The 16,352-nt window shown below is 42.4% G+C and overlaps 1 protein-coding gene across 1 annotated transcript in view; it reads right to left on the bottom strand.

The window, feature by feature from the left end:
* SOS1 (SOS Ras/Rac guanine nucleotide exchange factor 1) overlaps window positions 1-16,352 on the bottom strand; it is a 193,023-nt gene that overhangs the window by 61,025 nt on the left and 115,646 nt on the right. The window contains exon 10 of the mRNA XM_018558855.1: window positions 8,468-9,123. Within this exon, the coding sequence (XP_018414357.1) occupies window positions 8,468-9,123 (656 nt within the window). The remainder of the gene's footprint in view (window positions 1-8,467; window positions 9,124-16,352) is intronic.

A 16,352-nucleotide genomic window follows, 5' to 3' on the forward strand; every position in this document is an offset into this window, starting at 1 on the left:
AAGCTTTGTTTTGTACTGGTGGGGGAAGGAACCCCTTTTTCCGTTATCGTCAGTACCAACACAGTGCCAATAAATAAGTTTTGCAGTAAACGAAGAGCCTTATATGTTTGTTTTGTTTGCCCTGGGAGTGTGCCATAACGTTTTTGTTTATTTTTTAACTTAAAGGAAAAAAAAATACAAAAAAGTAAAAGTATGTCTATATTGCTGCATACTAAAGAGGATGGCATTTTAAATATTTTCCCTTACTGTAATCTGCTACTGGGCAATGCCATGTTAAAATTGCAAGAAATATATGCATACATTTTTGTTGACTGAAGAGTTTTGATACCTAGACAGAGTAACATGCAAATCATAACATTTGGTTCCTGAATAAGTCCCTGGCTCTGCCCTATTAATACTGGTCAGCGGAGGCACCAATCTTAGTGATGCAAAAGAGTAGGAATGGGAGGAACCAATTGCAATATCAAGAACTTAATTTTTTGCATACAACAGTTCACAAAGCTTCAGAGCATTTGAGCAAAAATGCACTTTTATGCACCAGCTTTGCTCCTGGCAAGCTCGGGAAGGTATGTGAACTGTGAAAGCTTGGTCACCCCATCTCCAACCAGATATGATGCGTTCTGAGTTTTTGATGCATATGGGTATGTGTATGATGGGTAGGTGAGGTTTTTGATGGGGTTTTATTGCATTTGTGATGCATTCTAGTGGGTTTTCTTTGTCTCAATAGGACTTGAACTAGTGTGTTCTAGTGCAATTGCATACTTTTGGTGTGTTCTAGACCAGAAAACATTGTGCATGCATTGCTTTTTGGTGTGATGGTATGAATGGACCCTCAAGTATCTTTTAGGGCCCAGTCACACCATATCCAGTGCATTCTGGGACGGTCCGACCCCTGAAAGCACTGGATCTCTTAGATCAGTCCAGGCTGGGTTCTGGGTTGGGAGGTGCCATTTATGTCAATGGCACCGCAGGCACTCCCGAACCTGCCTGCAACACGAGGTACAGGAATGCCCTCTGTTCCAGTGCAGTGAGATCGGAAAAAATAGTGCATGCAGTGTTTTTTCCGATCGGACTGCACCGGAACGGAGGGCATTCCTATACCTCGCGTTCCGGTACGTGATTGCACTGTGGGCAGAGGGCGTGCCTACGGTGCCATTGACATGAATGGCACTGCTACGCCCCCTCCAAATAGAACGCGGCCCAGCCTGATCTATGCAATCCAGTGCGTTCTGGGCTCGCAGCGTGCCAGAATGCACTGGATATTGTGTGTCTGGGCCCTTAGGGTTTGTTAATACCATGTCTGGACCAGATCCAAACCAAAAATGTTTTTATCCGCACCTGAAATGCATCCCAATGTGTTCCTATGGTATTTCTGGCCTCTGTTCACACCTGTGCAGTCCGTTCTGGTGCAAGGATAAAAATGCTGCATGCAGGGCAGCCATCAGGGGGGTACGGCCGATACTCATGTAAGGGGCCCGGGCAGCCTGGGGGGCCCGCCCGGGTCCCTTACATGACTATCGGCCGACAGTGAAGTGCGAGGAGGCGGAGGCCTGGCCCTAGCAGCGCAGGGCCCCAGCATTGCCGCCCCAGCATTGCCGCTCCAGCGGCTTTGAGACATGCTAGGGCCCCATCAGCGACGCTGCTCGTCTGATGTCGGACTGGCCGGAAGTGACGTCACTTCTGGCCGGTCCGGCGGCAGACGAGGCCATGTGTGCAGGTAAGAGGAGCTAGGAAGGAAAGGAGGGAGGGGAGGGATGCAGCCCTGACCAGCCCACCTGAGACCCCTTCAAAGCCCACCATAGACAGTCTCAGATGGGATGTGCAGCATCTATGGTGGGCTCTTCAGGGTCACTCTCAGGTGGATCCTGTGTCCAGCGCCTCACTAAGCCCTGTGTCCAGCACATCACTAAGCCCTGCGTCCAGCGCATCACTAAGCCCTGCCTCCAGGGGCCCGGCCTAAAGCCGTGTAAGGGGCCCCAAAATTTCTGATGGCTGCATGCACTATTTTTTCTGGTCTGAAAAGCACAAAAATGCATGTGAACACATAAAAAACTCATGGAAACGCACTGGACTGCTCCTGAAAGCCCATTTTAAGCTAAAAAAAATTGCACCGGAATGCATCAAAAACGCACTGCACTGCGTTTGCAGAAACGCATCCAGATCTGGTCCAGACATGGTGTGAACAAGCCCTTAATGCTGACTGCCAGTTCAGTAGCTATGTAGTGGACACAGGTCTGAAAAGCTGGTATTGTATCAGCAGCAGAACCAATGTAAAACAGTCATGTTTACCAGTTCACACAAACAGAATTCTTGTCTTACCTATAAAATCCTTTTCTTGGCGTACATCACAGGACAAGTGGAGTCCTTAAAATTTTTTAATTACTGCGTTATGCAGCTAGCGCTAGGTAATTGGACGTTGGCAAATCAATCATAGCTGCAGGACATCCCTGCATAACCACTCCCTCTTTCAACCTGCACCAGCAAGAAGTAAAATGTGAATCACAGAGTACAGGGGAGGGTCCTGTGTCCAGTGATGCAATCCTAGGAAAGGATTTTACAGGTATGACAAAAATCCTGTTTTCTTGATTGTACATAACAGGACACAGGGCATTATATTCTTTAACTACTAAAACATTCAAAAGCAGTGCAACAGAAGGGCGGACAACAAAACAGACAACAGCTAACAGGCCCAGGAATGACAACCCTAACAGGGAAACAGAACTAAAGAACAGAGGTGTCACCGACTGAAAGGGCTACCTTTTGGTCAAAACGGTCATCCGCACAGACCTAAGCATCCACCTGGTAAAAATTTGCAAAAGTGTGCATATTTGGAAGACCTCTTTTGATTCCAAGGGCAGGTTCTGAAGGGCCGACAGACCACGAACAGGGTGAACATGGCTTACCCCGGAGTCCTTCACTAAGGAGTGAGAAGCAAGCGCTCACTGGAAGAGAATCGCCAAAGCAGATATTTCACAGTTATCTTGATGGTACTCAAGGTCAAAAAGCCAGAGTAAAGATAAAATATGTTCTTCGCAGTACTTCCTAATACTCCAATTGTGATGGTAGACCTTGTGGGAGGTCGACTTCCTAGCTTTAAGGATCGCAGAGACAACAGCCTCCAAAATGCTTCTATCCACCACACAGGACTTGGGCTTCAACAGCCATGCTGTTAAAGCCAGCAACCAAGATGCAGGGTGGAATACCTGTCCTTGCAATAGCAGGTCTGGACAATCTGGAAGTGCCCACCGAGACACTAAAGCATCCACCTTGAAGGCTCAGGGATCCCTGGTCCTGGAGAGAAATTTGTCCAGCTGTTGTTGGTTGTTGAAGCTGGACCTGGACACCAGCAAAAAGAAAAAAAGGAGGGTTTGAAAACCTCCTAATGGAGGGACCAAACCCTAGGGTCCAGGCTATAACAACTATGTTAGTCTATTTGTCAATTTTCCACACCTGGAATGTGCATGGCGCACAGGGCCAAAATGCATAGTTTCGCCCATACCAGAATCCGGTTCGCTTCTCTTTAAACCGAGCGACATCTGATACCTCCTTGATGGCTGATATAAACTATTATGGTCAGATGACCCTGCAATTGGGAGGTACAGTGTTGATGAGACAATCAACTCGCTCTGAGCTTCAATATATGTATCCGAAAGCCAAAACTCCTGACATCCAGGACCCCTGGACCAAGAGGCTCTCCAAGAACCCCTTTTCCAAGCTGTCACTAGAAAACTCCAACAGTGAACTGGATACCCACCACTCCAGTGCAAGCTTCATTACGCTGAACAAGAGAATGGGGAGATCTAGGGATCAAACCTGTTTGTCCCACGCAGTTAGGAAGTTGAGCTGCAATTACCTGGGGAGGGACCAGAAGACATCAAATACTTCACTACTGGAGTCTTAGATTTCTCTTTCTGAGGCAAGAAGGTATCTCCTCCGCCCCACCAGCTCCTTCCCCCCCTGACTCGCTTGATGTATCTATCCAAGGATTGGGCGAAAAAGGCATTCTCCATGAACTGCATGCGCTCGAAGCATTTCTTGCAGCGGAGCTCTGCAGACCAACACTGGAGCCAATGGATTCTCTGCATATGGACAGAAGGCTCATTCTAGATATCTGGCATAGACCACCAGACAGTCCACACAATAGTGCAGGGCTGCAGGGAAAAGCTCCTGCTGTACAAGAACTTTGGCATCAGGGTCACTGGCGATAGCCTTAGACCAAATTGACAAGGTCTGATATACTGCCAAAGAAGCAACCACAGGTTGCTCAATTGGGCCTGCAAGGGCAAATAACACCTTAAAGAGGGCTTCTAAACTTTGGCAAGTGTGGGACTTGAAAACTAATACATCTAATACAGAAACTGTAAGGGTCTTGTTCAAAGAAAAAAAGAGATAGCAGGCTTCATGGAAGGGACTGCTTACTTAACAAAACCTTTATAAATAGCATATTTCTGGGCAAACAGAAATATTCTTCGGGCCCCTGCGACCAGATAAATTAAGATCAGCCACTGCCCCCATATAATCTGCCATGACAGTGATAAACTTCTCTCTGAATAACAAGTTAGAAGACGGAGCCCTGGAGGGAGCAGAGAAGAACTCTGCAGATGACAGCAGAAAGGTAGATAGCAGCAAGATAGACGGCACAGCACAGCACAAACAGGGGGTCCCCAGAGGGGGGTGGAACCCTCACCAGAGACGCCTCCTGCAACACTAACGGCACACCTATGATCCACCATGTGTGTACGAAACTGACGGCCAGCAGTTTCCAGACACTGTAGGCAGTAAAACGTGACTCAAACTTCGAAAAAAGCAACAGCACAGTGCAGCAGTGTAGCTTTCCCTTGTATGTGTGCAGAGTTGCAGCAGCAGCAGGAAACATGTCCAGCCAGGAATACACACACCAACAGAGAATATGGCTGTGCAAGCACAGTACACTTCCCGGGAAGGAGGCTGCGCAGGTGCAGTTCCCAGCCCCTAAGCCACATGGGGAACAACTATTAGCACCAAATTTGAATCCTTAAAGCTGGATCATGGCTTAAAACATCGAAGTTGCACCAGGGCTGAAGATTTAACCCTGTAGGCTATTAGGCCTACCACCTGGGCACATGTGGGGGCTTCCTGAGGCTTACCTGAGAGGCTTATGGTCCTTACCAGGGATCATGCCATCAAATCTTTACTCTCCGGTGTACCACTAGGGGGTTCTTCAGGGTTAGAGCTCTATTAAAGAATCACAGCCCTGGAACTGTAAAGCACCCTATGGCAAACCACACGCTGCATAAGTGTCAAGGACGGTCTAGTAACCGATCTGGATAGCTACTGGTGGTGTCACAGTGACTTAGAGCAGCATTTAGGGAAACTTGCTACAAGAGAAAACAAATCTCAGAAAAAAAAAAAATCTGCAGAAAAAACCTCAGAGAAAAATAATGTAAAAGAGAGAACTTCTATTAGAGCAAAAAAAGCCAGCACAAATCTGAGGCAGACTGGGAGTGGGTGGGGTTAGGCATCATTGATTTTCCAGTGTCCAATCACCTGAAGTTGGCTGAATAACCCAGTGGTTGAAGAATTTAACTCCCTGTGTCATGTGATGTAGGCAGTGGCGTAACCAGAGTTCTGGGCGCCCGGGGCAGAAATTTTTTTTCGCCCCCCCCCTTATATAAACAACCACTGGAACTGTACCCTGCACCTCCCCTCCACACACACATGTTTTTATTTTAATTTTTCAAATTTTAATATTTTATTTTTTTTGAAACTTTTTCATTTTTTTAAATTAATTTTTATTTATTAATTAATTTTTTATTAAATATTTTTATTTTTTACTTTACTTTTAGGGGCTTCGGGGAAATATTGGGGGTCTAAACAGACCCCTGATATTTCCATTTAAAAATAGAAAAAGAGATTGAGGACACAGAGTCCTCAATCTCTTTTTCTGTGTCCCCTGTTATCAATGAACAGGAATCCTTTATGAGTGTTCCTGTTCATTGATAACATGGTATGTTTACTATAACTACAATTATGAATGAACAGGAGGAGATGTAGATCACTCCCATTCATTCATAATTGGGGATATAGTATACATACCAGGTCCTCAATTATGTACAAACACTCAGCGATCACTGATCACTGAGTGCTTGTACCCGTTCTCCTCTCTGACACACACTGTCATAGGAGGCTGCAAGAGGAGAGCCCAGCCTCCTGTGACAGCGCTGTCTCCGCCCCCACACCGCTCTGCTGCACTGTGATAGGCGGCCGAGCGGTGTGGGAGGAAAGACACCGGCCGCTCACAGCGCTCGTCCCGCAGCGCTCGGCCGGCTGTCGTTTTCTCTCTGATTCCTTTCATCCCTGCTGGGCACTGCTCTGTGTCCCAGCGGGGATGAAAGGAATTACGGCCGCGCCGACAAAACGGCAGGAAAATGTCACTTTTTTTCGGCCGGCGCCCCCCCTTCACTTTTCGCCCGGGGCCCGCGCCCCTGCTGCCCCCCCGGTTGTTACGCCACTGGATGTAGGGTCAAGAAAAAAGTTTTATTGCATATGTGCAAGGTCTTCAAAACCCCCCCAGTCTGTGTTTCCTGAAATCTCCTATTCTTGGTTTGGTAGTGATCGCAGTTATTTCCTGTAATATTCACTGCAATACATAAAACTGGTCACAGACAGGACACATGACAATTCTTTAGCTAATAGGCTAAGGATTCAGTTTTAATACATGTACACAATAGCAGTAAGCAATAGAAATTGATATTAACACTCAAGTCACTACAAAAAAATCTGCAAGTTTGTTTGACTTGTACTCCTCAGGCACAACTGCATTTATTGTACCAAGCAAATGATCCAGCTGTGTTTTGCCAATCATAACAATTTGCAAGAAATAGTTTGCCAAACACAATTTATAAATGGTTGACAAACAATGACAGGAGTAGATAGGGAGCAATTTTTTTTTATTGTAGAGCTTGGCCAAATGGGTACCCTTTAATAGACATCTTACTGGACAATGTTTTTCAACTACTTGACCACTGCAAACTGTAGAAACACATCAGGCAGTTTCCTGTGCTGTAAAAACATGAATCTATGTTGCTGCTGTGAACTAGGAGCAAGCACATGTGTGAGACCCTTGTCCTGAGAATGCCCCATCAGCCAATAATTGTGATGCTAGGAAGTTTGCTTACAAAATTCTCCTGCCTGCAGGTGGCAGTATGCCTCTTTCCCAGATGACAGCAAATACACAAAGAGTGTGCAAATAAAAGTTAAAGGGTTTATCAAAAACTGATGTGTGTAAAGGAACCAAAAATTTATTTTTCCCCATTTTCCTTACAAAAATGTAATGCATACTAAAGAGTATTCATTGAACTCCACACTTCTAACATACTGAAGCTGTAAAAGTTGGTCCACTTTATGGACGTGAATGTTCACCAAATACCCCCTTAGTATGGGTCACAGTCTCAAGTACTTTTTGACATACGTACATTTATTACCAGTGTCACCTAATAGTATGTCATTTTATTCACACAATCCATTATGTACATAGCAAAATACATATTATAGGATCCATCATTTGCTAAAGCATAAAACTGACAAAACTATTACAAAAAGAAAAAGTACCCTGTGAACCCATCAGACGAACTCCATTGACAACATACTATTTGTTTAGAGCCAGCGGTACAGAATTCAAATGTTTTCCTTAATTGTTTACACATCACAGGGTATGCACAAATCAAATCAGGGTACGCAAGGCAGGACACAAAGGCTGGGTTCACACTGATGCACTGCATTAGCGCATGCGTGTTAACATGCATTATGCGCCATTTAAATAGGCTGCCTAACATACCAAAACTCATTAAAAAGGTTCAAACACTCTATTTTGTAACTCAGTGCACTACAGTAGTGCATTATCGTGCAATGTGTGTTGGGATGCCATTAAAAATAAATGCTAGTGTAGCGCACAAACAGGCAAAGTGTGCATTTTTTATGTATTGTAGTACCATGTGAGCTAACACACGCATTACCATGTCCTATTTGCTCTTCCCTGAATAGAGCAACACTCTTATGCACTGATCTCCTAAGAGGCCCTTGCTTCTGCTGCATTTCTGGCACTGTAACTCCAACACAGGAAATGCTGGGTGAAATTCAGACCCTTTGGGAAATCAGGGTAGGAGATCAGAGTTCTTATTGACTTGAGAAGCGCAATCAAAATAAGACTGTAATAACCCAAAACAATAAAGTGTACACACTCCATAAAGCAGACAAAAAGTTGGTCACTGTTGCTGAGCCCCACAATAATCATTATGCCTTGTCACAAACACTAGGCTATTGTGTGACATGTGATGCTTAAATCAGTTAAATGGCGGGCTAGCCATAAGTTTTGTATAACTAATTCAACAAGTTTGGTCATTTTTCTTACAAATTTACACACAAAAAAGGCCACAGAGAATTTTTTACTTAAGGCTCAATTATAAAAGAGAATGCAGAGATACCATACCTGCATACATGTGATAAGTTAGTCTCTCGATGAGCTTCACTACAGTCCCAGCTTTAACAATGGGGATACCAGATTTGGGTTGTACATTTTCCTCAAATATTATATTCTCTTCTGAGTCAGGCTCTGCAAACCTGTACACCTTGGGGCTTGGAAGGCGCAACTGTTCTTCTTTCTCCTCTTGCAAAATTGCCCCATCTAACATTCGCTCTAAAGTACTTCTGTACTGTAGGGATATTAAGGCAGCCATCCAGTTATTTTTTTCCTCTGCTGACTTTGCAGCAAAAATAACACTGTTCTCATCCTTCAAGATAATCTCAAAAGCATGTTTATACTCATTAGTGTCATCCTTGTCATTGATTTGTACCTTCCTCATAAAGAACTTCTCTTTTAACCGATACTCAGCATTGCTGGCGCCTGGTAACCTTGGCTGTCCATGATTTGATTTGCAACAGATCATCAAGCCGTCGAAGAGGAAAATATGCCTTTCATGCTTGGCCCCTACACGTGTTAGGGCCCCTTCCATGATGAATTCATTGCAGCATTGTCCAATGTCCTTTCCCTCCCATCCATCAATGTTCTTCTGTATCTCATTCATTTTCTTAATTGCTAACTGCTTTCCCTTCATTTGTTGACTATAAAAACGGCATGCAGATTCACTGTGGAAAGAATAAAATTAAGTCAAACGCAAATCAACACAAACACAAAGCACATACATTTATTGTATTTCTAACACAGTACACATCACTATTCTGGGAAAATTAGCACACTACTACTTCAAGTGGACCTTCACTCCAAAAAACCTACTTTTCCCCAACGCAACCCTCTCCCCTCCGCTACTTAAGGAGGCTATAGAAGACCTGCGACACTGGCAAACCAAAGCTGTAAGGACAGCCCTGCATACCCCTCCCACTCTTAGCCTGTCTCAGCTTTGTAGATAGTAGTACAAGAGTGTATCACAGAAGGGTTACTCCAAGAAATAGATTTTACAGGCAAAACAAGAAACCATTGAGGCCTGAAATTCCACCTTGACAAAAGTATAAAATGAGGAACAGGTGTCAGCCTTAGAGATATGGGATACTGACGTTTGATGCTTAAATGCTCAAGTAGCACTATCAAGTAGAGAAGGCAAAGGGGGCACTTTAACCCTTCAACTCGTAGGTCTGAGTGATAGTTCACTGAATTAACCTAGCAATAGTGAAATGAAAAGCCAGTCGCCCCATAGAGGGAATGACAAAGAGGGAATCTGACTTGCAGATGGAAGCAATAGCAGAGAGGTAAACACGGATGGCCCAAACCACATCCCGGCAGTGGTGAACATTTTATTTAGGATGTTTAGGAGATGGAAATAGGGATGGTAGGACAATGTTCTGGTTAAGGTGGAAGCCAGAGATCATCTAAGGAAGAAAGAAGGCCTCAGAACTAACAACCTTGTGAATAATCAAAAAGGAGTCAAGGCTGCCAATTAAAAAACTTGTCTGGCAGAACTGATAGCAATGAGGAAGGGCACCCTGAGAGAACAATTATGCACCATGTCCACGGCAACAGAGATAATGTCCTAGCTTAGAATAGATGTTAGGAGACTCTTTGTGAGACCCTGGAACTAGAGGCAGCCCTAATTAACTAAGACAAAAAAAAAATTTAAAACCTACCCCACCACCCGCATGTGAATAAATCAGGCCGGGTGTCGTGCGCATGTTATTACATAAAGATGTCACATGCACTTCACTGCTGGCGGCTATCTTGGTGATGGACGCCGTCAAGGAGAGTAGGGGACGTTCATCTGGCAGGACAAGGTATGCCGCCGGGTCCCCTCCTCTCTTGTGCAGCTGAGAGGAAAGAGAGCCTGACTTTTCAGAGGGGGCGACACCAAAATGAGTCAGTCATTTTGGTGTCACCCGGTGTTCTAACGCGAACAATGCGCATTAAAGGGTAAGTTCACGTTCCCAAGTAATTTGGGAAAATGGAGTTACCAGCTCAAATCAGGCCCTCTCTCCCCCCTGCTACGCTTAACTTTCAGCGAACGGTCCTTCCCCTCTGCCGGTACAGGTGTACTCTCTGTACCCTGCACTATAGATTTTGAAATTTCGCTCTCAAATTGCATGCACTCATTGGTCAGCGTGGTCACCTTCTTCACACAGTTAAATACGATTTTGGTTAAAATTGTTTTTTGTATCTTGAGAAGTAGATTGTCATGAGGAACAAATAGATTGGGCCCCTGCTTTCCTTGGAAAAGTATTTTTTCCCCCCACACACCTGAAGGAGCACACACTTTCACAGAGTGAAAAACCTCTCCCACATGGAATTTTAATTGGTGGTCCCTGAACCTGGGCTCCTGTGCAAGCAGAGAGGGTCCTGTGTGCCCTTCCCGGCACATGTGCCATAGGTTTGCCACCACTGATCTAATCTGACCAGATACAAGAAACCCAATGAAATTACAGAATAAAATAATAATTTCTAAAAAATAAATTTAATTAAAAAAAATTCACAATAGATTATGATTTCCCCAGGCCTCCAAAAGCTATAAGTCATAAAAAAAAAAAAAAAGGCTGGGCCCGGCCACTTTAGGCACAGGAACACTTTCTCAGATTAGGAGATCAATAATTTGCATACAAGCAACCCTGCTATAATCAGAAGCTTAGACAAAATTGTTTAGGATGAACATTAAGGTATTCAGAGCTTGAACAACTTTATACCACATCTCTAAATGAATCAATTCGCAAAAAAAATCATTCAAAATTTAAATCCTGCGAAAGAAAATTCATGAAGGCTGCAGCACAAGAATTTTAATGCAAAAAAGCAAATATATAATGAAAATACAAAGATCAACCGGAACAAAATGACCAATAGGACTTTATACAATAAGCCAATGCATCTGAACATTTAAACATTGCCGCACTTCTTATACATGTACGCATGCATGTTTAATACACATAATTTACATATATTCACATGTATACAATTACATTTACACAAAAGTATAATGCCTCTAGACAAACAAAAAAAAAAGGTCACTTATCAGAAATGTATATTTGATAGTGGGATACAAACCTGAAAATACTCAATTTGTGAGGCTTGAAAGACTGGCTGTGTATGAGTGACCTGAACTTGTGAAGATCGCTAAATATAAAATGCTTTCAGACAATAACAATTGCCTACCTTTAATGTCATTTCCTTTAAAAACAAAAGACAAGGCTCGGGCACTCCCACTCCCTTGTATTTTCTACACATGTTTACACATATAAAAGATAAAGTATATGAAAAATCATTCAAACACTTCAGTTGCTTCTAAGCTTTACTTTTTGAAACTGTTAAGAACCCCATATATATTTTCCTAAGCCTATTAGATGAAAAAGAAGATCATAATGTTTATATTGAATCAAGTAATTTAGCCCGGTTTTCATCTGACCTGTGTGTGTGTCTCAACTAAGATAAACAGGACAAATATTTAAATAATTTTACAAACAAATAGATGTACACACAAGAATATAAAAACATTATTACGAAGGTAATGGCTAATTCCATAGGTCTAAATGAACAAGTGGGTCTTTAATCTTTTTTTAATTTAAATTATTATTTCCAGGATGGAGCCTTATAGACAGAAGTGGGAAGGGAGAATATAAAAGAACAAAAAGCAACAAGACCTCAGATGGCATGCCTTTTGGCTTCTGCTTCACCTTAGACTTTCATGGTTCCTTCTGTTGTTGTTTGCCTTCCTTTCACCTTAGCTCTTTCACCTACTTTTCTTACTGGTTTGTCCCTGTGATTATATATTTTACAATTTAAAAACTAAAACCCTGATGGAGGGGGTTTTCAACGTGTGATGTAAAATTTGTATGTATTAGTCACAATTTTACATTAGGATTGCTTGGTGGTTTAGGCGGGAATATACGAGTTCTCTATGCCTGTTTTGCTGTAATGTTATTATACTTCTACTGAACTCAGGTTCGTTTTGTGACTTTTTACATGTGTTTGCTCTCCTATCTTTTCATAAATGATTTATTATTATATAAAAAAAAGCAACGGGACAAAAACACAGAGATCAGAATGTAAAGCAAAAGCTGAAGGTTTCAAAATACAGACAGTTCCCGGGTTACGAACAAGATAGGGACTGTAAGCTTGTTCTTAAGTGGAATTTGTATGCAATGTAATATCCAAGGGGGGGAGGGAGTAAGGGACAGAGGAAGGGAATGGTGTTTAAGACATGAGTGCCACACCCCTAGTTTTTTGTAGAAAGAGAGATGATCATATAAGTTGTCATATTACTTTATATTTTATGTTGATCAGACAACTTATATGATCATTTTATACCTCTATATCTTTATTTTAGACTACTTCTAGACCTGAAGAAGCGTAGTGATATGCGAAACCAGCTATAATTCCCCGGGTTTAAGTTAGGAAACTATATTAAGAATACCACTCCTAAAACCAACTAAAAACATGTATTCCTGTTAAAGGCATAAACAAGATGTGAATGGTTAACACATACCAATTGATGACTATAGGGTGACAATTTTTAAAAATCAGGATAAGGGTCAACTAATCATGTGATATCAAAGCATGTCTAGCTGCAGCAGATGACATGCTGAATCTATAGTATACGGACATGTTATAAAGTTCATTCAGCGGAACTCTGTTGAACTTTACAGGATCTAGAAACCTTAATTAATTATTTCATACCAGTCGCCGCATCGATTGAAGTGTGTCAACCATAGTGTGGGAGCTGAGACCCACTAATGAATTGTATCTATGCAATAACTCTTTAAACCAATCATGTTAACTTGATGCTAATTAGTCAATACTCAGGGTAGCGGTGGATATTAGAAGTGTCTGTGCTCATCATTACTTTCGTTTCATTTCTTTATTCTTTTAACCATGTACTTAATAAACTTTATACATTTTATATAAAAAGATTATTTTGAATCATCATTTGGAGTGCCTAAAAAACCCCATCTTTCCAAACACTCTCTCTTTCTGAATTTGTATGCCAGTTGGAACAAAGTAAATTTTTTAGGTGCAACTCCAGCCAAAAAAACATTTTTTAGTTTTGGATAGCATAGTGAAAGGTTAACCCTGTTTTGCTGTCCTCACAGTAGCTCTAATCCCACACCATACTAACCAAAAACAAATGAGGTTTGCATGGAGTTCTACTTTAAATGCAACTTGGACAGATGTTTGTACAATTTCCTGTAATGTACCAGACTCGGAAGAAGAGGCAGGCACTCCTCGTCCGCACGTCTAACAACTTCCTGTAATGTACAGGATAGGGCTGCAACAACTAATCGACATAATCGATTATTGAAAAAGTTGTCAACTTTTTCAATAATCGATTAATCGGCTTCTGATTGGTTGGCCCTGTTCATGGCTCCACACACGCTGCGCGCCACACCTCCTCCCCACCTCACACTCGCTGCCAGGCCCGGCCGCTTCCACGCTCCACACGCAGCACCTCCTCCATGCCTCACGCTCACCACCCGCCCACGATCGGCACAGGGACACGGGTAGAAGAAGTAAGTTGCTGGAAGACTGCTCAGGTAAGCCTGCACTCCCCCACATGGTGCTCCTATAATGTATTGCTGGGATTTGTATTTCTCTATAGCTGATGGTACATTCTGCTGTACTGTATATTGTACAGAGCAATGTACCATCAGCTATAGAGGAATACAAACCCCAGCAATACATTATACACTGTATGTATAATGTATTGCTGAGATTTGTTGTATTCCTCTATAGCTTGTGGTATTCTGTATTGCGCTGTATAGAGGACTACAAATCCCAGCAATAATACATTATAAAGTGGAATACCACCAGCTATAGAGGAGTACAACAAATCCAAGCAATAATACATTATACAGCGCAATGCAGAATACCGCCAGCTATACTGTACTATTGCTGGGATTTGTTGTATTCCTCTATAGCTGGTAGTATTCTGCATTGTGCTGTATAATGTACTATTGCTGGGATTTGCAGTCCTCTATAGCCGGTGCCAGTCTTCATCATTGCTGTATAATTTTACATTTCACTATATTGCACACCACACTTTTTTTTGTTTTTCTTTTTTAATTCCACCGCTCCAAGCTTGCTCCTGTGATGGACTGCAATCTCAATACAAACTAGTAGTCCCATCACTGGTGCCATTTTTTAACATTTATTTTATGTTTTTATCCGATTAATCGAACTTAATAAATCGGCTAACTAATCGATTTTGAAAATAATCGTTAGCTGCAGCTCTAGTACAGGAGGTACAGTACTACGAATGTCAGCGCGAGCACGGTAGCATTACAACTAGTGGAACAGCCTGGGACCTCCGTTCGTAAGTAGGAGTCGTACGTAACTCGTATATCAGTAACTTGAGGACTGCCTGTACCACATTTATGACAGAGGTTTAATTTATTTAAACACCAGCCAAGTATAGGATTTTTCTACTCTGGTAGAAAAGAGTCCATTGAGGGGCACAGCTTGATGATAATTAAGCAACCTAGTGTTATACAGTCACCTACAGGAGAAATGGAAACTAGGCACACAGAAAACTGAAGGGCAGCCCCCTTGAGGCTATTACCCCTCAGGCAACGATATCATGAGGGGAGGTAGCTGTGTCCTTCAATGAACACTGAGAAAAAGATTTTAAGGGGAGTACAAAAATACTATTTTCTCTATCATCCATTAAAGGACACAGATGGTAAGGCAGACATCCAAAAGCTGTCCAAACTGAGGTGCCAGAACATTTAATAACATAGGAAAACCAGCTTAAAAAGAAAAAATATTAACAAGGGAAATACAAGGGCATTAATTAGCCATTTGCGGGACTTTTCAGGATGAAACCAACACTCACAAAGGCAGGCACATCGAACTTTTAGAACTTAAACATTTGTAATACTGAGGCCTGGTGATGAAAAGCCCAAGAAATACTCACTGTCCCTGTGAAGTGGGTGTTAACAAAAAAAAGAGGCACTTATCTCGTAACTCATAAGCCTGCACAATAACCGGTTGAATCCATTTAGAAATAGTGGCTCTGCAAGAACTTCTTTTAGGACCTTCTGGAATGAACAAAAGTCTGTCTAAAAGAAGCAGTGATAAAAAAGTAGACCCTGATTGCCCAGACCACATTCAGGCAATGAAGATAAATCACCATGGGCTGAACCAATCCGAACACAGGGAAGACAACACTGTATCTTAATTAAGGAGAAAGGCAGAGACCACCTTGGGAAAGAGGAGATTATTGGGCTCAAAACAGCTACTGTATGTCTTTGTATAAAATCAAATGGGGTTCCATACAAGAAAATGGATTATAATTCAGTAACCCTCCTGGCCGAAAAAATGGCTACAAGAAGACTAAAGATATGTCCCAAATAGGTTGGAAGCAAGGTCTCTGTAACACCAATTCTCCAGCAGTGATGTAGATGACAGTTTTGTACAGACCAAAATCAGAAAATTTCAAACAGTAGCAGAACATTAAAGGAATAGTGGCGTATAGGAGTGAAACACTCTGTATCATCCAGAAAAAAAGAGAATCACCAAGACAAAAAAAAAAAACTAAATGGGGAAGGAGGAAACCCATAAGCCCTGTAGAAGACAAGAACGATAAAAGGTAAAACAAAAGGAAGATGGCAAGTACAGGGAGGAAAGTTCAACCAGTGCCCATTAGGGTGTGCTAATTCTCCGAAAGAAGGAACTCATTCCAATAAAACCATGTTGCGCAAAACTTGGAGGAGGCGTCTTTGATTGAACTTGTGAGATCCTCCATATGCATATCATGGATTTTGTGAAACCACAGCTCAATTGTGGGGGGAAATGTACTTCTCTACAGAGCAGGAACACAAGCCGGAGCAGCATTCACCATGTGAGTGACCACCGAGCATATATAAGGTGCAGCATTATACGGCACACA

The sequence above is a fragment of the Nanorana parkeri genome, unplaced genomic scaffold (assembly GCF_000935625.1).
Source record: "Nanorana parkeri isolate BGI_ZX_2015 unplaced genomic scaffold, ASM93562v1 scaffold363, whole genome shotgun sequence".
Taxonomy (NCBI): Eukaryota; Metazoa; Chordata; class Amphibia; order Anura; family Dicroglossidae; genus Nanorana; species Nanorana parkeri.